The 23,967-nt window shown below is 44.7% G+C and overlaps 1 protein-coding gene across 2 annotated transcripts in view; it reads left to right on the plus strand.

Moving 5' to 3' along the window:
- The window catches only part of LOC117365012 (acyl-CoA dehydrogenase family member 11-like), a 194,914-nt gene that overhangs the window by 144,711 nt on the left and 26,236 nt on the right, over nt 1-23,967 (plus strand). For both annotated transcript variants that reach the window (XM_033954838.1, XM_033954837.1), the window contains exon 13: nt 14,507-14,678. In XM_033954838.1, the coding sequence (XP_033810729.1) occupies nt 14,507-14,678 (172 nt within the window). The remainder of the gene's footprint in view (nt 1-14,506; nt 14,679-23,967) is intronic.

The following is a 23,967-nucleotide window of genomic DNA, read 5'->3' on the forward strand; positions in this document are numbered from 1 at the left end:
TCCAAGAGAGTGTCCTTCCAATCAGTCGCATCTTCCCCTTCTTCTCCAAGAAGCTGTGGAGGAAGTTCCTCTTTCCCAAAGGAACTTGGGATTCTACTCCCGTTATTTTCTAGTTCCCAAAAAGACGGGGGATTTGCGACCGATCCTGGATCTCAGAGCTCTCAACAAATATCTAGTCAAAGAGAAATTTCGAATGCTCACACTGCCAACTTTATATTCCTTAATGGACCAAGGGGATTGGATGTGTTCCCTCGATCTCAAAGAGGCGTATACTCATATCCCTATTCATCCAACATTTCGCAAGTACCTCAGATTCCAAGTAGGAAGCCTTCATCTGCAGTACCGAGTTCTCCCCTTCGGATTGGCTTCTTCTCCCAGGGTTTTCACAAAATGTCTCGTGGTCGTGGCTGCAGCTCTTCGCAACCAGGGTCTCCAAGTATTTCCATACCTAGACGACTGGCTCATCAAGGCTCCCTCTTTTTCAGGGATTATTGCAGCGACCCAACAGACTATTCTTTTTCTACAAAGTTTGGGATTTCACATCAACTTTCCCAAATCTCAGTTGACTCCTTCTCAGTCTTTCCAGTTCATAGGAGCAACTCTGGACACTATCAATCTGAGAGCATACCTTCCACAACCACGTCAGGCCGCCCTGTTTCAGATTTCTCAACAACTCTTCCAACTTTCAACTGTTCCAGCACGAAAGATGATGGTTCTGCTCGGTCACATGGCTTCTACAGTTCATGTGATTCCTTTTGCCAGACTTCACCTTCGTATTCCTCAATGGACACTGGCATCCCAATGGCAGCAATCAGTGGATCCACCAACTCGACTGATTTCCATAACTCCTTCATTGCGGAAGTCTCTCCGTTGGTGGATGCTCTCTTTGAATCTTTCCAGAGGCTTGCTGTTCCACCCTCTTCCTCATCAGAAAGTCCTCACAACCGACTCATCAATGTACGCATGGGGAGCTCATGTGGACAGTCTTCGCACTCAGGGTCTCTGGACTCAAGCAGACCGTCGGTGTCATATCATTCTGTTGGAACTCAGAGCGATATTCTATGCTCTCAAAGCTTTTCAACATCTCCTTCACGACATGGTGATTCTTGTATGTACCGACAACCAGGTAGCCATGTATTATGTCAACAAACAGGGAGGGACGGGCTCTCACTCCCTCTGTCAAGAAGCTCTGAAATTGTGGCATTGGGCAATTCTTCACAACATCTTCCTCAGAGCTGTTTATATTCAGGGTCAACACAATTATTTGGCGGACAAATTGAGTCGTCTTCTACAGCCTCACGAATGGACACTCAATTCTCCTACTCTTCGCCAAATCTTTGCCCGTTGGGGAACTCCACAGATAGATCTGTTTGCGTCACCTCTCAACTTCAAACTGCCTCAATTTTGCTCCCGCATCTATGCCCCTCAACGTCTCGAAGCGGATGCATTTCTACTGGACTGGAGGAATCAGTTCCTTTATGCTTTTCCTCCGTTTCCTCTGATTCTCAAGACTCTAGTCAAACTGAAGTCAGAACATGCCACCATGATTCTGATAGCTCCTCAGTGGCCCAGACAACCTTGGTTCTCCCTTCTACTTCAACTCAGCACCAGGGAGCCTCTTCTTCTACCAGTATTTCCCTCTCTACTCACGGAGAGTCACGGATCCTTGCTTCATCCCAATCTGCAGTCTCTACATTTAACAGCTTGGTACCTTTCTGCAAAACAGACTTTTCTCAATTCTCTCCGTCTGTTCAAGATATCTTACTTGCTTCCAGAAAACCATCAACTAGACAATGTTATGGCCAGAAGTGGACTAGATTCTCTGCTTGGTGTTCTACACGTCACTTGCCACCCAGATCTTCCTCCTTGACATCCGTTCTGGACTACTTACTTCATTTATCACAATCTGGACTTCAAACTACATCTATTCGAGTCCATCTTAGTGCTATAGCTGCTTTTCATCAGCCTTTGGATGGAAAACCCCTTTCTGCACATCCTATCGTTTCTCGCTTTATGAAAGGACTTCTCAATCTCCATCCACCGCTTAAACCACCTCCAGTGGTTTGGGATCTCAATGTTGTTCTAGCTCAACTTATGAAACCTCCTTTTGAACCGCTTGACAAAGCCCACTTCAAGTATCTCACTTGGAAAGCTGTGTTTTTGATTGCTCTCACTTCTGCTCGAAGAGTCAGTGAGCTACAAGCTTTAGTTGCAGATCCACCCTTCACAGTTTTTCACCATGACAAGGTGGTCCTCCGTACTCATCCTAAATTCTTACCTAAAGTTGTTTCAGAATTTCACATCAATCAGTCTATTGTTCTACCTGTGTTTTTTCCAAAGCCTCATTCTCATCCTGGAGAAGCTGCTCTTCATACCTTGGACTTTAAACGTGCTTTGGTTTTCTACCTCCAACGCACTCAACTTCACAGAACATCTCAACTTTTCATCTCATTTGATCCAAACAAGTTGGGACGTCCTATATCAAAACGCACAATCTCCAACTGGATGGCAGCTTGTATTTCTTTCTGCTACACTCAGGCTGGTCTTCCTCTGCAAGGTCGAGTGACGGGCCACAAAGTTAGAGCTATGGCGGCATCTGTAGCTTTCCTTCGATCAACTCCTATTGAGGAAATCTGCAAAGCTGCCACTTGGTCCTCGGTTCATACTTTCACCTCTCATTATTGTCTGGATTCCTTATCCAGGAGGGATGGCCACTTTGGCCAATCTGTTTTGCAAAATCTTTTTTCGTAAATTGCCAACTTCCCTCCATCCCTTTTTACTTAGCTTGGAGGTCACCCATGTGTGGGAATATGCTGCCTGCTTGTCCTGGGATAAAGCACAGTTACTTTCCGTAACAGTTGTTATCCCAGGACAAGCAGGCAGCTATTCTTGACTGATGGGTGACGGCACCGACGGAGCCCCGATACGGACAATTTTAGAGTGATTGCACTCTAAGAACTTGGAAAGTTCTGGCATGCCGCACCGCGCACGCGCGAGTGCCTTCCCGCCCGACAGAGGCGCGCGGTCCCCAGTTTCTTAGTTTCCGCGGAGCTAAGAAGACGCGCTTTTTCAACGGCTGTTGAAAATTTTTTGAACTTGCCTTCCCGCTCGCGTAAACCTTTTTGGCTTTTGCCTCTTTCTTTTTCTTTCATTATTTTCAAAAAAAAACAAAAAAACTTTTGTTTTTTCATTCAATTTGGCTTTCCCCTGCGGGGCCCTCTGCCACCATCGAAGCCTCGGCCTTCGATTTGGCTGAAGCGGTGTTCACGTTCATGCCCCCTCAGCCAGGTTTTAAAAAGTGCCAGCTGTGTGCTCGGCCCATATCTCTCACGGACCCACACAACTGGTGCTTACAGTGTTTGGGGCCTGAGCATCAGGCCTCCACCTGCACCCGCTGTGCCACACTGAAAAAGAGAACATTAAAAAATCGCCAAATACAACAGCGATTACTTTTCGGTGCCGAGATGTCCGATCCCGTTCCATCGACTCCGACTTCGGCACCGATTCTGTCGGCACCCTCTTCTTCGACGCCGCGAGATTCCGCACCGGCGTCCCAACATGCAGGTAAGCCGGCTAAGAAGCCTTCCCCGCTGGAACGTCCTCCGGTCTCGAGTGCAGTGAGTCCAATCCTGCCGACTGTGAGGCGCCAGCGGAAGCGCTCCGCCCCTATTGAGGTGAGTCCCTCGACATCGGGCTCCTCATCTCCGGGGCGTCGAGCGGCACCGCAGGTACCGCAGAAGAAAAAAGCGGTACCGGTGCCATCCCTTGATGACCGTATTACGGCCATTCTCCAGGAACAGCTCAAGCAGCAATTGCAACAGCTCCTTCCATCGATCCTGGCACCGAACCTTCCGGTGCCGGTCCGTACTGAGCCGGTACCGATAGTGGAGCAACCTATATTGTCGGTATCCACTCCCTCGGTACTGATTCACTCCACCTCGTCGACATCGATGCCAGTCCTTGCGCCGGAGCCGAGAGCTCAGCATCAATCGGTGCAGACTTCGGCTCCGGTACAACCGATTACATCGCCTGGGTCGATGTCGATGAGATCGGGTAAGTCGGTGCGCAAGACCCGGCATGCAGACCCAACTACCCCTGAGTCTCGAGATCGTTCTCCCCATGTCAGGGATCCTGATCTGTGGGGAGATTCAGAAGAGCCTTTTCTCTCTGAAGGAGAATGTTCCTCAGATGAGGAGGAGTCTGCTGTACATGACCCGTCCTCTAAGCATGACACTTCATCTTTCTCCAGTTTCCTGAAAGATATGTGTGATTCTCTGTCTATTCCTTTGGAGGCTGAATCCAAAAAGTCTAAAGCTTTTCTGGACGCCCTGGACTTTGACCAACCTCCAAAGGAATATTTGAAGCTCCCTCTTCACGACATCTTGAGGGAGACTTTTTACAAGAATTTAGAGACTCCCTTAACGGTTCCAGGGGCCCCACGTAAGTTAGACTCTCTGTACAAAGTAATTCCCATTCCTGGGTTCGACAAACCACAACTTCCTCATGAATCTTTACTTGTCGAATCCACCCTTAAAAAATCTGCAGGAGCCAGTGTATATGCTTCTGTTCCTCCTGGCAGAGAGGGCAAAGCCATGGATAAATTTGGTAAGAGGCTCTACCAAAATGCAATGTTGGCAAATAGAGCTGGAAATTATGGCTTTCATTTTTCTTTCTATTTGAAACATCTCCTTACCACCATGGCTTCCTTTGAAAAATACCTTCCTCAACGGAAACAACAATCTTTCCACCATTGCTTGTCTTCTCTGTTTCAGTTGCGTAAGTTCATGGTTAGATCCATTTATGACACCTTCGAACTTACATCCAGAGCGACAGCAATGTCTGTGGCAATGCGTCGCCTGGCCTGGCTTCGGGTATCTGAACTTGATGTTAATCATCAAGATCGGTTAGCCAACACCCCATGCCTAGGGGATGAGCTTTTCGGAGAATCCATGGATTCGACTACTCAAAAGCTGTCGGCTCATGAAACACGTTGGGATACCCTTCTTAAAAATAAGAAAAAGCCTCCCCCAACAAGGCCTTTTAGACAACAGTCAGCCTATCAACGCCGTTTCACAGCTCGGCCATTGCCAACAACTGCTCAGCAACCCAGGCGTCAACGGCAGCAACAGCGTCAGCCTCCCAGGCAACAACAGCAACAGCAGCCTGTTAAGCCAACTCCACAGCAGAAGACACAACCCTTTTGACTTACTTCTCCAAAGTATAGCCAGTACTCCTATATCTGCTCTCCTGCCTCAACCTATAGGAGGTCGTCTCTCTCTATTCCTCAGCCGGTGGGAAGTTATCACTTCGGACCAATGGGTCCTCAACATCATCCGCCACGGCTACTCTCTCAACTTTCAGACTCTTCCATCCCAAAACCTGCCAAAAGAGTCTGCTTTGAACAGTCCTCAATCTGCCCTCCTCATTCAGGAAGTTCAATCCCTCCTTCTTCTAAACGCTATAGAAGAAGTGCCTCTAGATCAAAAGGGTCAGGGATTCTACTCCCGTTATTTTCTAGTCCCCAAAAAAACAGGAGATCTCAGACCAATTCTAGATCTTCGCGATCTCAACAAACATCTGGTAAAGGAAAAATTCAAGATGCTTTCCTTAGCCATTCTTTATCCTCTTCTCAACCAAGACGACTGGCTATGCTCTCTCGATCTCAAAGAAGCATACACTCACATTCCAATCAATGTAACCTCAAGACAGTATCTCCGTTTCATGATCAATCAGTGTCATTACCAGTACAAGGTGCTGCCCTTCGGTCTTGCTTCCTCTCCAAGGGTGTTCACCAAATGTCTCATCGTGGTAGCTGCTTTTCTGCGCTCTCACCACCTTCAGGTATTCCCTTACCTGGACGACTGGTTAATCAAGGCCACATCCGCTCCAGCAGTTCTCCTGGCCACCAACCAAACCATCCAGTTTCTTCAAATATTAGGATTCGAGATCAATCTACCCAAGTCTCATCTCATTCCCACTCAAAGACTCCAATTCATTGGAGCAATATTGGACACACTCCTCATGAGAGCATTTCTACCATCCAACCGTCTTCAGACTCTTCAGTCTCTATGTCAGCAGGTACTTCCACAACATTCCATCTCTGCCAAACAAATGATGATACTCTTGGGTCACATGGCATCCACAGTTCATGTCGCACCCCTCGTACGTCTTCACCTGCGAACTCCTCAATGGACCCTTGCTACTCAGTGGTCCCAAGCGACGGATCCTTGCTCACGACACATCTCTGTGACATCATCTCTTCGTCAATCTCTACAATGGTGGTTGGTATCCTCAAATCTATCCAGAGGTCTTCTGTTCCATCAGCCTCCTCATCAACTAGTCATCACCACCGACGCCTCTCCTTATGCATGGGGAGCTCATTTGAACGAGTTCCAGACTCAAGGTCTTTGGACAGCCCAGGAAAAGAAACATCACATCAATTTCCTGGAACTCAGAGCGATGTTTTATGCCCTCAAGGCCTTCCAACATCTTCTCTTTCCTCAGGTCCTTCTGCTGTGCACGGACAATCAAGTGGCCATGTACTACATCAACAAGCAAGGGGGGACAGGCTCTCGCCTCTTGTGCCAGGAAGCACAGAAGATCTGGACTTGGGCCATAGATCACCATCTCTTCCTGAAAGCTATCTACATTCAGGGAGAACAGAATTCCTTAGCGGACAAGCTCAGCAGAATTCTCCAACCTCACGAGTGGACACTCGATCCTGTAACTCTACAGTCTATCTTCGCTCAATGGGGCACTCCTCAGATAGACCTCTTTGCAGCTCCTCACAATCACCAGCTGCCCCTATTCTGCTCCAGACTCTACTCTCCTCACCGTCTGGCAGCGGATGCATTTCTCCTCGATTGGTCAAATCTGTTCCTGTACGCTTTCCCTCCTCTGCCTCTCATGTTGAGAACCTTATTCAAGCTCAAGAGGGAACGAGCCACCATGATTCTGATTGCTCCGAGGTGGCCCAGACAACATTGGTTCTCCCTTCTACTTCAACTCAGTTCCAGGGAACCTTTTCTTCTTCCACTGTATCCTTCTCTGCTTACACAGCATCAGGAGACCCTTCTACATCCCAACCTCCAGTCTCTGCACCTGACAGCTTGGTATCTCTCGGGCTGACCTCTCATGATACGCTTTTGTCTCAGCCCGTTCGTTCCATTCTAGATGCCTCCAGGAAGCCAGCCACTCTGCAATGTTACCATCAGAAGTGGACGAGATTTTCTTCCTGGTGTCTTCTTCATCATCTTGATCCAACTTCCCTGGCAGTGGAGACATTGTTGGATTATTTGCTTTCTTTGTCTGACTCTGGCCTTAAGTCTTCTTCCATCAGAGTCCACCTCAGTGCCATTGCTGCTTTTCATGAGCCGATCCATGGAAAACTTCTATCAGCTCATCCCCTGGTGTCCAGGTTCATGCGGGGTCTTTTTAATGTGAAACCACTTCTTAAAGCCCCTCCTGTTATCTGGGATCTCAATGTGGTTCTTTCCGCCTTGATGAAGCCTCCATTTGAACCTTTGGCTACCGCTTCTTTCAAGTTTCTCACTTGGAAGGTACTTTTTCTTATTGCTCTTACTTCTGCCAGGAGGGTCAGTGAGCTTCATGCACTGGTTGCAGATCCACCTTTTACGGTCTTTCACCATGACAAGGTGGTTCTGCGTACGCATCCAAAGTTTCTCCCTAAGGTTGTCTCTGAATTCCATCTCAACCAATCCATTGTTTTGCCTGTTTTCTTTCCAAAACCTCATTCTCATTCTGGGGAACAAGCTCTGCATACTTTGGATTGTAAGAGGGCTCTAGCTTACTATCTAGAGCGTACGAAACCCCACAGATCAGTTCCCCAACTCTTTCTGTCCTTTGATCCGAATAAATTGGGACGTCCTGTTTCTAAACGTACGTTGTCTAATTGGCTGGCAGCGTGCATTTCATTTTGTTATGCTCAGACTGGACTGACACTGGAAGGTTCTGTCACGGCCCATAAAGTCCGAGCTATGGCAGCATCTGTAGCTTTCCTCCGTTCTACTCCTATTGAGGAAATCTGCAAGGCTGCTACTTGGTCCTCAGTTCATACTTTTACATCTCATTATTGTCTGGATGCTTTCTCCAGACGGGATGGACACTTCGGCCAATCTGTTTTGCAAAATTTGTTTTCATAATGGCCAACCTTCCCTCCATCCCTCTTTTTGTTAGCTTGGAGGTCACCCATCAGTCAAGAATAGCTGCCTGCTTGTCCTGGGATAAAGCACAGTTACTTACCGTAACAGGTGTTATCCAGGGACAGCAGGCAGATATTCTTGCGTCCCTCCCACCTCCCCGGGTTGGCTTCTTAGCTGGCTTATCTTAACTGGGGACCGCGCGCCTCTGTCGGGCGGGAAGGCACTCGCGCGTGCGCGGTGCGGCATGCCAGAACTTTCCAAGTTCTTAGAGTGCAATCACTCTAAAATTGTCCGTACCGGGGCTCCGTCGGTGCCGTCACCCATCAGTCAAGAATATCTGCCTGCTGTCCCTGGATAACACCTGTTACGGTAAGTAACTGTGCTTTATCCAGGGACAGCAGGCAGATATTCCCACAACCCTCCCAACTTCCCTGGTTGGCTTCTTGGCTAGGTATCTGAACTGAGGATCCTCTCAGGAGATGCGCCCCCCTAGTTCGGGTGGGAAGGCACGCGCGCATGCGCGGTACAGTGCTCGAAAGATCGAGATCTTCAAGCAAGTTTGCTTTTGAGGCTGTCCGCTGCGGGGCTCCATCGGTGACGTCACCCATGTGTGGGAATATCAGCCTGCTGTCCCTGGATAACAACTGTTACGGTAAGTAACTGTGCTTTTCCTAGCTGTGGTAGTAGTGCCATTTGGTTTTCTTGGAGTGTGAAGTTGCTTACTTGTAATGAAGGTTCTTAGTAGACAGTAAGGAAAGGCAGCCACACTTCATGATGATGTAATTCAATGGATCCTTGCTGGAAATCTCCCCCAAGTTCAAGAAAAGTCTTATTTTATTTTTTTTTAGCCTCTCTTGAACATGTGCAGTTATTCTTATGCTAAACTGACTGTGAGTAGATACACTCCCCTCGAGGAGCTCCACGAATTCACCAACGACCTGCACCGAGTCCAACGACTCAGAATTCCCAAGCCACCTCTCCTCCTACTGGGCCCAGTCCGTGAGCGTGCCTCGCCCCCCAGAAGTGGCCGGGAACCTTTACAACCCGGCTGCTAGTGCTAGAGACTGCTCTGAGCATCCCTTCATCGGACGTTGATGCCTCACCACCCAACACCTCACAAAACCCAGGATTACTCCAAACCCAGCGGACAGAAGCCATCGGACAAACTGATAAATAATTTGCATGGTTATTCTACTATCCATTCTAGACAAAGCTATCCTAACCCCGTAGTTTCCCTCATTGCATGATGGCTTCTATACACAACTACCTTACATTATTCCTCATATTTTATTGGGCCTGTTACAATAGTTTGGTAACCGAGGCACTACTCTCCTCCCCGATTCCAATCCTCATAAGACCTCATCCTACCAACCCAGACCCCCATAGACCAACCCAACACTTCATTCTTGATTGTTCTGAATGGGGCCCTTTTCAAATCCCGGTTGTTCCCCCCTCACACAAACCAAAGAAACCTCACAGTAAAAAACACCGATCGTTGAGGAAAATTTCCCATTCATGTTCCTGTTGACACCCCCCATTACCAAAAGGTTCAAGGTTTCTACTTAAACATCCGATCTATCAGGAACAAAACTCAGCTAGTTAAAGACTGGCTAGAAGAGACCAACCCTGACTTTGTCCTCCTAACTGAAACGTGGTTGATCTCCGACAACGATATCATAATTCGTGAGTGACTTCCACCTGGATTTAAAATTACGTATCTACCCAGAACCAGGGGAAGGGTGGGAGGACTAGCCATCATAACAACAGATTCATTCGAGTCCACCATCTTAGCCTCGGAAACCTCAACAGATCTCGAAATTCTTTCATGTAAACTCCAGTCAGACCAGCTAGAAGATGGCTTAATTATCACTCTATTTTACATCCCTCCCAAGAAATGGTCTGCCGCTAAAGACAACTTCTCAGAATTCCTTCTCACTAACTCAATTACAGGTCCCTACAACCTACTGATCGGGGACCTGAACATTCACTTAGAAGAGGTTGAGCAGAGTGACACTAAAGATTTACTATCCCTCATCACCTCTCTAGACTTCTTCATACCGACCCCTGAAAAAAACCATCACAAAGGTTACCAATTAGACCTTGTAACCTCCTCCAAAGAACAAGTGTACCCCAAGATTCTCTGGGAACTAGCCACTTGGACAGATTCCCTATGGTCAGACCACCGATTATGCAATTTCCAACTTAACTGGCAAGCAAGACATCACCTACCCAATCCAAAGATGGCAAAAAGGTTGAAGAAGGTAATATCTACAAGAGGCTTAATAAACCCAGTGGAATTCTCATCCCACTATGACATTTCTTCCAACCCAGACCCCAACTCATTTATGGCAACTCCTGGACCAACACAAGCATACAGATCCTAAACAAAATGGCCCCCATTAAAATAAGGAAATTGAGAAACAAAAACTTGGACGGCTGGTTTGACGCCAAACTAGGATCAGTGAAATGGGAACTTCGAAAACTTGAAAGACTATGGCTGAAATCTGGTGATAGCATAGAGAGCGCCAATTGGAGAACAAAATTAAAAGAATACAAAAAACTTATAACCAAACGCACTAACTTTTACACTCTAAAAATCAGCTGCCCCAACCCCGACATCAAAAACCTTTTCAAAATAGTCAACAACCTTTATGACATTCAGACCCTAACCTGCCCTACCTCAGACTCCCCACCATCGGCCAATGCCCTGTCCGAGTTTTTCAACAGCAAAATCTCTAATCTGAGATCCACCCTATCGGCCGTCTCAACCAACCATCTGAACTATCCAGTTGCCCAGCTCTATGACAAACCTAGAGCTGACCTGCTCTGGAACAATTTTTCCATCCCCACCTGGCAATAACTCTGCAAGTTTTACTCAAAATACGCCAATTCCCACTGCAAACTTGACTGTTGCCCACCAAATGTAATGAAAGCTGCCCCGGTCACCTTCAAAGCCAAGTTACACACCTGGCTCTCTTCCCTTCTACAGTCAGGCACCTTTCCTGAGGACCCAGGCCAGATCCTAATCACTCCGATTGTAAAAAACCCCAAAGAATCCATCAATTTGACATCAAATTACAGACCCATTGCGAATATTCCCTTCTTTGCAAAGTTGATGGAAGGTCTGGTCAACCAAGATTTAGTAACCTATCTGGACAAATTCAACATTCTAAACGACAACCAGTCAGGTTTTCGTTCCGGACACAGCACCGAAACTGTTATTGCTTCTCTGCTTGACTCCCTCCTTAGCCTGTTTATCCAGGGCATAAGTGCACTAGTCCTGCAATTTGATCTAAGTAGTGCCTTCGACTTAGTCGATCATGCATTCTTCTGGAGTCAATCGGGCTCTCGGGCAATGTGTTAAAATGGTTCCAGGGTTTTCTAAGCAAACGATCATACCAAGTTTTCAGCGACAATACTCATTCCTTCTGCTGGGCAAATGCATGTGGAGTCCTGCAGGGCTCCCCCCTGTCCCCCACACTGTTCAACATCTACCTGGCCGCTCTAGGGAACCTTTTGCAAAGTTTGAAAATCAAATTCTACATTTATGCTGACAACATCACCATAGTCTTTCCCATAACCAACCTAACTCCCGAGACAAAAAATCACCTGGCATCTATTTTAAAGCAAATCGAACTATGGATGGTCGATTTCAAATTGAAACAATTCAGACAAAACCAAATTATTCCTGGCGTATCCGAACGACAAAATCAAAGATTCTTCAATCTCCTTGAACGGTCAAGTCTTTCCTATCACAGATTCCATAAAAATTCTGGGAGTGACACTGGACCGCAACCTTACCCTTGAAGCTCACACCGACCTACTGGTCAGAAAAGGCTTCTCTGCCTTGTGGAAACTAAGAACCATCAGAAAGTACTTCGATGCAACCACATTCCGCTTACTAGTGCAATCCTCCATTCTGAGCTTGCTCGACTACTGTAACATCATCTATCTGGGGTCTTTAAAAAAAACATCCAAAGACTCCGAATCATCCAAAACTCGGCAATCCGTCTGATCTTTGGGCTTAAAAAATAGGAACACATAACTCCCTACTACCAAAAACTCCACTGACTGCCCTCGGAAGCAAGAGTGCAGTTCAAGTTTGCCTGTTTCTGTTTCAAATCCATCCTTGGTTCGGCCCCCTTATACACAGCTCCATCCCCATCCAGACCCACACGCAGAACTCATCTGTTTAGCCATCCAACTCTAAAGGCCTGCTGTTACAAAAGATACCTGAATAGAACACTTGCCTTCCAAGCAGGTCAACTAAATGATTGGCTAGGCAACATTATCTCTCAATCCTCATCCTACCTAAACTTCAGGAAATTACTAAAAACTAAACGATTGTAACCTAAGACCTCTTTGCCCGACCTCTTGCCCCCAAGTTCTCTTATGCCTCCCCCGGTTTTCCTGCTCACCTTCACATATAGCCCCTCTATATTGCACCTATATCCTGCTTACCTATATAAATTGTATCTTTATTTGCTGATTGTACCTATACTCGCTGATTGTCCAGCCCTTCTTTGCTGTAAACCGCCTCGAACTATTTCGGCTTTGGCGGTATATAAGAAATAAATTATTATTATTATTCAAAGTCCTGCTTTACGACTGGATCGCACAACAGATGACCAAGGGTGAGTTCCCAACTGAACTTGGCCACATCCTCATCTCACCCATCATGAAGAACTACAAAAATGCCATCTCCTCAACCTCCAACTACAGACCAGTTGCCAACATCCCATTCTTTACCAAACTGATGGAATGACTGATCAACATGGCATTGACAAGCTATCTAGATAAATTCTCATCACTACATGAATATCAATCAGGATTTCGTTCACACCACAGCACCAAACCGCCTTAGCCTCCATTGTGGACCACATTTCACACATCCTCAGCTCAGGGAACCAGGCACTGATTCTGCAATTCGACTTGAGCAGTGTCCTTGATATAGTAGACCATGACATACTCCTGAGCTGTCTGGATGACTTAGGTATTTCGGGCCAAGTACTTAACTGGTTCAAAGGCTTCCTAAAAAACCGCTCCTACCAAGTCTTCAGTGAACAAATCTACTCACAATCATGGATCAATCTCTGTGGCATTCCCCAAGGCTCTCCTCTCTCCCCCACCCTTTTCAAAGTAAACATGGCCTCCCTAGGCCAAGAACTTTCAAAACTGTACCTCAAAGCCTACATCTATGTAGATGACATCACTATCGTCATCCCAATCTCTACCATGTCAACAGAAACCAGACTCTTCATCTCATCAGTAATTGACCAGGTAACACTCTGGACAAAAACTTCAAACTCAAACTAAACCCAGAATAAAACAAATTCTTCATGGCCACCCCAACAAAGAAACTCATTGACTCGTCAATCAACCTTAATGGAAAAAACTTCCCAATTGACCCCACCATAAAAATCCTAGGTTTCACCCTTGACCAACAACTAACACTCGAAGCCCACACCAACATCTTGATCAAAAAATGTTTCAACCTTCTATAGAAGCTACGTACTCTAAAACCCTACTTTGACATCACATCATTCAGACTACTAGTACAAACATTGATCCTCAGCTTACTGGATTACTGCAATATAATCTACCTTGGATCCCACAAAAAACCTTTAAAAAACTGAGAACGATCCAAAACACGGCGGTACGATTGATCTTCGGACTATAAAAATCAAACCACATCACCCCATATTTCAAAAAATTCCATTGACTTCCAATCGAGGCTAGAATTATCTTCAAATTCGGGTGCCTATGCTACAAGACACTCTTCGGCACCTCACCCACCTACCTTTTGAGACACTTTGTCCTACAGGACAAACCCCAACTCTCTCGCAGACCATTACTATTCGCTTTCCCTAATCCCAAAAGATTGTCAAGTCAAAAGATTCCTGGATAGGACACTATCCTTCCAAGCAGACATCTGGAACAACACCCTAAGTAACCTCCTTCTGAATTCCTTGACATAACCAATCTTTCAGAAAAGCAATGAAAACCCACCTATTCGACAAATTCGTTTGAACTCCCTTTCTTCAAAACTTGACTTTCTCCCCTCCAACTTCTCCTCATTTACCTCCCCTCCTCTCCCACCCAAACCCATGCTATCATTCCTGATACTCATGTACTAGCTACAATCCTGTACTTATAGCTCTACCTGCACCTTGTAATCACTTTGTTCACTGCTATACTGTATACTGTCTTGAACTGAAAAGGTATGATGGGATATAAATAAAGCTGTTATTATTATTATATCTATAACTCAGTCCATGCTACTTTGCAGCAGTATGGTATTCTGTAAATAGTCTTACTTGTTTCTTTTTCTTTTTACCCTACAGAGTAACCTGGATTCGTCTGTGAATATTCCTGAACTAGCATACTCAGTAACGTTAGCACAGGCTGCCCTGAACAGACTGGGAGAGTTCACACAGAGAGCAGGTCTAAAAGGATCAGGCTTTTTGGAGCTGGCAGCTAGAGACTTTGCATACAGCTTGGCAAGAATCTATATAGGTAATGGGAGAAGGGGTAACCAAATAGAGGCACTGGAAAGTGCTCAAGGCTATTATTACTGCTTTGGTGCATAGGAGATCCAACACTATTATCAATATTGGCTCTTACTGCAAGAGTGCAGGAGCAATTGAATTTCCTATAGGATTAGTACAGGCAACCCTCTCCAATTAGAAGCCTTTGCAGTACTGAATGATTTATGCCAGCTTTGAACAAGGAGTCCTCTTCCAGCTGCCTCAGCATCAGTTGTTCATGATCATAGATGCTACCAGTGTGGGATGGCTGGGAAACAGGATACTAGGCTTGATGGACCTTTGGTCTGTCCCAGTATGGCAATTCTAATGTTCTTATATTCCATTGGGGATGCTTAGTAAAAAGTTAAGAATAAGCATGCTTCCCTTCCTCGGCAAGCAGCAGAGTCTTCTCAGGTGTCCACTTCTTCAACACACTACAAGTACTATCCCTACAAAGCAGTGCTACTTGATTCAGGGAAAAATTTTGATTCGATTTGATCTGTTGAATCAGTTTTTCGATTTGATCTTCCTGGCAGGTTTATTTTGTAGCCTTTCCACTCCCCCCCCCCCTTTGCCTTCTCCAACTCCATGCCGGCGCTATGGTGTAAATAAAAAATACTTTCTTTGTCACCTCTCCAGACTGGTACAGGCTTCACTGATGGGTAATAGCTTATCATGACCTGCAGGTAGAGACAGACCAAACTTTTAGTTATAGTACTTAATAGCTTTCCCTCCCACTCTCTAACAGTCTTTTCTCAGTCTCCAGCAGGTGGTAGATGAGCTGTGCCAGTTCACCGCTGTCAGCCTAGAGGCCTCTGGGAGATTATATCAATCTGACCCTGGCATGGGAAGGCAGATAGACCCTTAGTGCAGGGAAACTGTTTTAAGTAGCCCTGATTGATATATTTTAAGTTTCAAGTAGCCCTGATTGAATCATGGCTAGCTAAAAGGTGTTAATGCCTGATTAAGAGGGTGCTTAGGACAATGGTGCACAGATCAAGCCAGAGACTTAATCCCATCAGGTTTCTCACCCTCCTTTGTTAATTAAATTAACCATTGTCTCAAACAGTTTACAAATTCTAAACAGAAAGATACTGGGAGATACAATATTTTCTCTATTCAGAATAAGATTCCAAGGTATAAAAGCCTGCTCTCTGCTCTATCAAGGGAGCTCTCTCTCTTTTTCTATGGAGCTATCAGGAGAGGGGTCTTCACTCTCGCTCTCTCTTTTTCTATGGAGCTATCTCTTGGCTCTTTGCTCGGCACTCTGGTTCTGTCTTGGCTCTCCCTCTCTCTGTCTATCCTTCCCTTTATTTATCTAACACGAAGCTTCCTAGAACTACAAGCTTCTATGTCCCTCTCTGCCTCTGACCTCTGTAAGGCAGTGAGACTGCTTGCTCTCTGCTTAAGTGTAATGCTCTCTGCTTAATTGTAATGCTTATAAATATTACTTTTCTGTAAGACTATTTCTATAATATATTCTTTATATAATCATCCCTGGCTGTGCTTCTTATTTGATTCTATCCCTAATGAAACTTCTGTGAAGGAACTGAACCTGGGACCTGGCGTTTGTCAGTACGCCTTTCACTTAACCCCTACCACCTAATATTGTGGGGGCCACTTTCAAACTGACAACCGCTTGTTAGGGCTGTTGGAATTTTTTAGGGCTCCATGTCCCCATTCTGGTGCCGGGCTGAGCTTGGAGGGGCCCTGTTTGGGACAGGTTTCTGTTGGGTCCTCTGCTTTGGCAGTGAGTCCCATTGGGCCACCAGAATTTTTTTTCCCCATGTGTTTGCCTTGTGCAAGGCTTATTTTCAAGTGACTGGGGGTCCTGCCTCTGCCCCAGGGGGAGGGGGGGAGTCCCTCCGTGTCTTCTCCGATTCGGCTCCTCTCTCATCCAAGCGGCTATGGGTCTCTTGGGATTTGGTGTATGAGAAGCAATTTTCTTTTGGATGAGGACCTGGACCCTTTCAGAGACCTCAGATTTCAGCTGAAGAATTTTTCTCATCTTAGTCTGAAAGAGGGTCTAGCTTTCCTTGTCTTTGCACAGCTTGTTGGAGCCTGCCAGTATTTTTAATTGAGTGTTTGCCCTCTGCCTTGATCATACTTGTCAGTAAAAACTCAGCTATCAGCTTTAATGAGGAGGCTGCCAGTAATATGCAGTAAGACAGCAAAAAGCAGGCAGGCCCAGGAACTCTGCAAGATATCCACTCCTCAAGCAATCCTCTCAACTCCCTCATCTTGTTCTTGACTTCTGACATTTCCATACAGACAATTAAAGCGTTGCCTAAGTCATTTCCCTGATGCAGCGGGTGCTACAGTTTTGCCCCATGAAACAAAGGCCTTGTTGGATATTGATTACAAGCAATGGAGCTGGTTTGGCACAGAATGTTTGAGCTAAGTACCTTACACAATATATGAAGAATTTTGTGTTTGAATCGTTACAATTTTGAATGAACTGAATTAACTTTATGTTTGCCTTGAATTGAACAGCAATTTAAAATGAACTGTGGGCTTATTTCAGCCGAAGTAACTTCATTTTGAAATACTTTTTAACATTTCAGCATTTTTTTCTGCCTTTTCTGCGCTTTTTCTATGAACTTTTAGCTTTTTTAGTCTTTGAAGCACTATAGCACTTTCAAGTTTGAGTTTAAATGAAATGTAGGATTGTTTAGTTTAAAATAAGGAGTTAAGATATACTTGAAACATAATGAAAGAAATTGAAATGTAAGAAGTTAATTAAATTGACAATCTAATAGAGGTTGGTCTTGAGTCTCAAAAAAATGATATGCTGATTCTTTAATTAAATTTTTAAATTTTAAATTAAAATAAATTTAAGTAATTTAAAATAGATTATAAGTTATATGTTGATTCTCTACTAAATTAATTAATATTAGATTAAAAGTTATATGTTATTTAATTGATTAAAGTAATAAAATAAATATTTTGGTAGGGAGGTAGGAAATTAGCCTGTGATGTCATAAGGAGGCTAGAGATTAATTCATTCTTCTCTTGAATAGTTCCAGTTGGAAAGATCTACTCCTAAGTCTGAGGCATTTCCCTGTAATAATTAATTAATAACTGTAATAGTCTAAATAACTAGATTTAAGGTTTACAGTAAATTTTAACAAATTATTTTGAAATCGGTGTCTCTTTTTTGAGTTTTGTGAATGGTTTTTGTTATTTGTTTATTTTATTAATATAGTACCATTCGAATTTTTATTGTTTTGTTGCCTAAAAAGCATCCCATAATGTTTTCATAGAGATTTCTTCTGTGGTATTAAGTTGGAAATATTCATTCATTTTTAATTGAAAATCTTCACAAAATTTTGGATCCACAAGCCATATATTATCAAATCTCCATACAGGTCTACTATTATACTGATCAACAATTTTGAGTTCAACATACATCCCTCCATGATCAGACAAAATAATTGGATCTATGGAGGCTTACGCTATCTGTTGAACTAATTGGTTTGAAACAAAAATGTAATCTATTCTTGAAAAGAATTTGTGAACATGGGAACAAAAAGAAAATTCCCGACCATCAAAATGAAGTATTCGCCATATATCTTTCAAGTCACAAGACTGTACAAAATTATCTAATCCTAATGATTTCATAATTTTACTAGGTTTTTTATCCATTAAAGGATCCATAACAGCTTTAAAATCCCCCGCCACTACTAAATTAGAAGCAGCCAGTGGTAGTACCAATTGTTGTAGAGTCTTGAAAAACTCATTTTGGTTCGAATTAGGAGCATATACATAGAAAAGCACCATCGTAGTATTTCCCATGCTCATGTCTCATGAAAAACTTCTAGAGGAGATAGTGCTGGGACTAAAAACTCCTCACCTTTGAAGAAGAAATCCGCAAACAGGAGAAGCTTCTAGTGGAGTACAGTCCAAACGATGAGGTTAAGAAGCTAGAAAGATACATCGAGGAAGCTCACCAACAGCATGTGGAGAACTATAGCCAAACAACCCAGGAAGAAGGCCTGGACAAGAGAAGAGAAGACACCCCTGCAAATTCTGGAGGAACGGAAGCAGAGATAAGGGGCGATCGCACACCAGGAGTAAGAGGGAGAATGCATAGGGACATTCCCCCATCCGAAGAACAGAAAAGCCGATCTCACCCTTCCTTACCATCTAACTACCGCCCCATAGCAAATATCCCTCTCCTAACTAAACTACTAGAGGCCATAGTCGCCACCCAGCTCTCTTCTTACCTAGAGAGATTCTCCATCCTCCATCCCTACCAATATGGCTTCAGAACCAGCTTAAGCACCGAATCCCTCCTAGTTTCCTTAATTTCTAAGATGCAACAACTACATTCTCGTAACAAATTTGCTGTCCTATTACAATTCGATCTCTCTGCAGCTTTCGATGTTGTCCACCACGACATACTACTTTATCAACTTTCCGAGATAGGAATTGAATCCACCGTCCTAAAGTGGTTCTCAAACTTCCTATGCTCTCGCTCCTACACTGTCAACACAAATGGCACTATGTACGTTCCTTGGACACCATCTTGCGGTGTCTCTCAGGGATCACCTCTATCCCCTATTCTCTTTAACATCTATATGTCCTCCCTGAAACTCCTCCAATTATCCCCCCTTGAAACAATCTACACATACACTGATGACATCCTTGTCCTCCTTGAGACAGACCAGAATCTCACCAACCTCCACGACAACATTACAGCTTGCATAATGAGACTTCATTTCTGGTCCTTCTTGATACTGATGAAACTAAATGAATCAAAAACAAAATTACTCTGGCTCGGCCCAAATTTAGAACACCTGCCTACCCCCTTTGCACTACCCTCAGGTGCTGCACTGCAGCTTGAGTTCTCAAGCAAGGTTCTTGGCATCATTATCGATTCTTCTCTCTCCCTCAATGACCACCTGAACTCCTTGGCTAAATCATGCTTTTTCAACCTCCACATGCTGAAGAAAGTAAGATCCTATTTTCGCCAACAACATTTTGCCGTCCTTTTCCAATCCATCATCCTCTCCAAACTAGACTACTGCAATGTCATCTACTTAAGCCTATCAAAAAAGTCTTCAAAGACTCCAGCTACTCCAGAATACTGCAGCCAAGTTGATCTTTGCAAAACGCAAGTCTGACCATGTCTCCCCACTCCTAGCCAAACTTCACTGGCTCCCAGTGATTTCCAGAATCCATTTCAAATGCTCCTGCTTGGCTTTTAAGATCATTCATGGCATCCTTCCTCCCTTAATCCCACTATCTTATAACTCCTTGAGTCCTGACTACTAGACCCGCCCAAAGCTATAAACTATCCTTCCCCTCTCTACGCGGTATTCGCTATGCAGGCAAACTGTGAAAATCCCATCTCTTCAGAATCACAGGTCTTTGGAACGACCTTACTACCTTGCTGCGGAACCTGGGCTCCCTCCAATTATTTCGCAAGCAACTGAAAACCTGGCTTTTCACTAAAATGTAATTCTATCCCCCCCCTTACTCTTCTCTTCTATATAAAAGTTCATGTAAACCTTTTTTTTCCTTTTCTTCCTATATTTTAAGTTCTTGTAAACCGTGCTGAGCTCCACATCCGTGGAGATGATGCGGTATATAAACTTAAGATTTAGTTTAGCTTAGTTTAGGAGTACCGCAGGAGGGAGAAGATTGGTCCTATACCATGGATATCGATCTACAACCCCCAAGGAACCCCCGAATAAAGAACATGGGGATCATCGTGGCAGACTCCATCGTACGTCATGTGGACAGCCACACTGCAGGAGGGAGAGAGGATAGAATCATCACCTGCCTGCCTGGAGCAAGAGTGAAGGATGTGGCCAACAGGATCTCCAGGATCATAGACAGCGCTGGGGGAGAGGACACTGCTGTGCTTATCCACGTGGGAATCAACGATGTGAGTGGACAGAAGTATGACAGGGAAGAGATGAAGGGACAGCTCCGCTCACTCGGAAGAAAATTGAAGATCAGGGAGGTGAAGGTGGCCTTCTCCGAGATCCTCCCGGTACCAAGAACGGATGCAAAGAGACAAGGGGAACTGCAAGCAATCAACGCCTGGATGAGACGATGGTGCGAAGAGGAAGGCTTTGACTTTGTGCGCAACTGGACGGCGTTCTGGGGAAAAAGCAAATACTACAGAAAGACGGACTGCACCTCAACAAGGAAGGAGTCAGAGTACTGGCAGGCAACATGAAGAGGGCCATAGAGAAGGCTTTAAACTAAAGGACAGGGGAAAGCCGACAGTCGACCACCAGTTGATGGCCCGGGCGACAGGATGCCCCGTAGAAGGAATTACGGACAACTACTCAGACACGGGAGGGGTTGACCACAAAGCAAATGAGGAAGACAACACAGCAGCAGAAAAGGATACCGTGGAAGAAACAGTAGATACTGCTAAGCTTAAAATGTCCAAGAAGGTAACACAGAGGGAACTCAAATGTATGTATACGAATGCTAGAAATTTGGGAAACAAAATGGGAGAGTTAGAAGCAATAGCAAAAAACGACAAAACTGGAAATCATTGGCATAACAGAAACATGGTGGAATGACGAAAACAAATGATACACAGTACTACAGGGATACAAACTGTACAGAAAAGATAGAGTGGGGCAGAAAGGTGGAGGTATTGCCCTATATGTTCGGGAAGGATTAGAATTCGTGAGAGAGACTATGGCGGAAGAGAAAAAGAAGCTGGAATCCCTCTGGATCAGGATTCCCAGACACAACGATGCTGACAAAGATTGGCCTTTTCTTTTTTTTTTTCTTCTTTATTTATATTTTGAACATATTATCAAGAATAAATTCTTGTACAGAATATGATTGAGTCAGCATAATATAAAACAAATGAAGTAACAACTATATGACAAAATTACTATTTACTCATCAAAATTAAAGTCCCAAAATTGAGATCCAAGATGTTCCTGAGTGAGAAACTATTAAAAGAAAAAGAATAAATTCAAATTGCAATTAGGCGGTCAGATGAGAATGGACCAAGAGTAAATTTATACATTGAGATTTTCTTTATCCCCTTCAAGGCCCCTCCTGGAGAGAAATCCTGTCAACTGAGAGGGTTCGAAGAAAATATAATTACAAGATTTGTATTTTACAATGCATTTGCAAGGGTATCGTAAAAGAAATGATGCCCCCATTGCAGTGACCCCAGGCTTAAGAAGCAAAAATTCCTTCCTTTGTTTCTGAGACTCCCTTGTCACATCCGGAAATATTTGAACTTTATGTCCAAGAAATTCTTTATGTCTATTCTTAAAATAAAGCTGTAATATCCAATTTTTATCTGGTGATAAAACCACCGTAGCCAATAGGGTAGCTGGAATAGCTACCTCCCTCATTGAAGATTCCAATAATAATGTTATATCCATTTGTTCACCCTGACCTTGTTGTTCTAGTGGACGCTGTTCTTCCGAATTTTTTGATGTTGGCAAATAATATATTTTGGAAAAAGGAGGAAAGGCATCATTAGGAACATTAAGAACTTCACAAAAGTACTTTTTCAAAACTTCTTTTGCTGATAAAGAAGGAATCTTTGGGAAGTTCAAAAATCTAAGGTTATTCAATCGCATATTATTTTCCATCATTTCCACCTTTCTCCTAAGGTTAAGATTGTCCTTAATCAGTGTCGTTTGGATTTGAGTTACTTCAGTTATCTTTTTATCTATTTTTTCCACATTATTTTTCATCGATATATTTTCCTGTTTAAGTCCATTTATTTCATTTCTTTGTTCTAAATATTTCTCTTGTAGTACTTTAATTTGTGGTGACAATGTTTGTCCCAGAGTAATTACCAAGTCCCAAATTGAGTCTAGGGTAACATTCATGGGTTTAGGAACAGAGAATATACTTGCTTGCATTGTCCCAGCTTCCACAGCAGTGGCAGTCTTCTCTCTCTGGAAACCTTGCTCCATTTCAAGTCCCCTTGTTGTTCTCACCGCAGTCTCGTCTTCCTCCAGTGCTTCGCCCATTCCAGCCTCCCGGGAAACGAAGTCTGCCTCCTCGGACTGACTACTCTCCCGTGGAGAGCTAGCACGCTGCGGCTGAGGGGGCGGGGTTCTAGCGTCGGTGCTCAGAGTCGACTCTAGCCCAGGGAAGCTTGCCGCGACCTCACTCCTTCCCGGCGATTCCAGCGGGCGACTCCCCGATGCAGCTACTGCCTCTTGGTTCAGACGCCACAAAAAATCATAGAAACATAGAAAGTGATGGCAGAAAAAGGCCGAGGCCCATCGAGTCTGCCCACACCGCTGACCCACCCCCCCTATTTAATCGCTCTCTGATGACCTTTCCCTCGTAGAGATCCGACATGAGCATCCCATCTGTTCTTAAAATCCGGCACGCTGCTGGCCTCGATCACCTGCACTGGGAGCTTGTTCCACCTGTCAACCACTCTTTCGGTGAAGAAGTATTTCCTGGTGTCGCCATGAAACTTCCCGCCCTTTATTTTCAGCGGGTGTCCTCTTGTGGCGGAGGGTCCTTTAAGAAGGAAAATATCATCTTCTCCCTCGATACGACCAGTGACATACTTAAACGTCTCAATCATGTCTCCTCTCTCCCTGCGTTCTTCGAGAGAGTATAGCTGCAATTCGTTCAGTCTTTCTTCGTATGATAGATCTTTAAGCCCCGAGACCATCCTGGTGGCCATCCGCTGTACCGACTCGACTCTCAGTACATCTTTACGGTAATGTGGCCTCCAGAATTGTACGCAGTACTCCAGATGAGGCCTCACCATGGTTCTGTACAAGGGCATTAGGACGTCGGGCTTCCGACTAACAAAGCTTCTCCGGATACAACCCAACATTTGCCTAGCCCTGGATGAGGCCTTCTCCACTTGATTGGCCGTTTTCATGTCTTCACTGATGATCACCCCCAAATCCCATTCTGCTGTAGGCCTTGCTAAGGTTTCACCATTTAATGTGTACGTTCTGCACGGATTATTGTTGCCCAGGTGCATGACCTTACATTTGTTAGCGTTGAAGCTAAGCTGCCAGGTCGAGGACCAAAGTTCCAATAAAACCAGGTCTTGCGTCATGCTGTCGGACAGACTACCGTTACCCACAATGTTACATAGTTTGGCATCATCGGCGAATAATGCTATTTTACCTTGAAGCCCCTGAGTCATGTCTCTTACGAATATGTTGAAAAGGATCGGGCCCAAGACCGAGCCCTGCAGCACCCCACTGGTCACCTCCGACGTTTTAGAGATGGTACCATTAACCACCACCCTCTGAGTTCTTCCACTCAGCCAATCGTGGACCCATGCTGTAAGTGTTTCA

This window comes from Geotrypetes seraphini, chromosome 8, assembly GCF_902459505.1.
Source record: "Geotrypetes seraphini chromosome 8, aGeoSer1.1, whole genome shotgun sequence".
Taxonomy (NCBI): domain Eukaryota; kingdom Metazoa; phylum Chordata; class Amphibia; order Gymnophiona; family Dermophiidae; genus Geotrypetes; species Geotrypetes seraphini.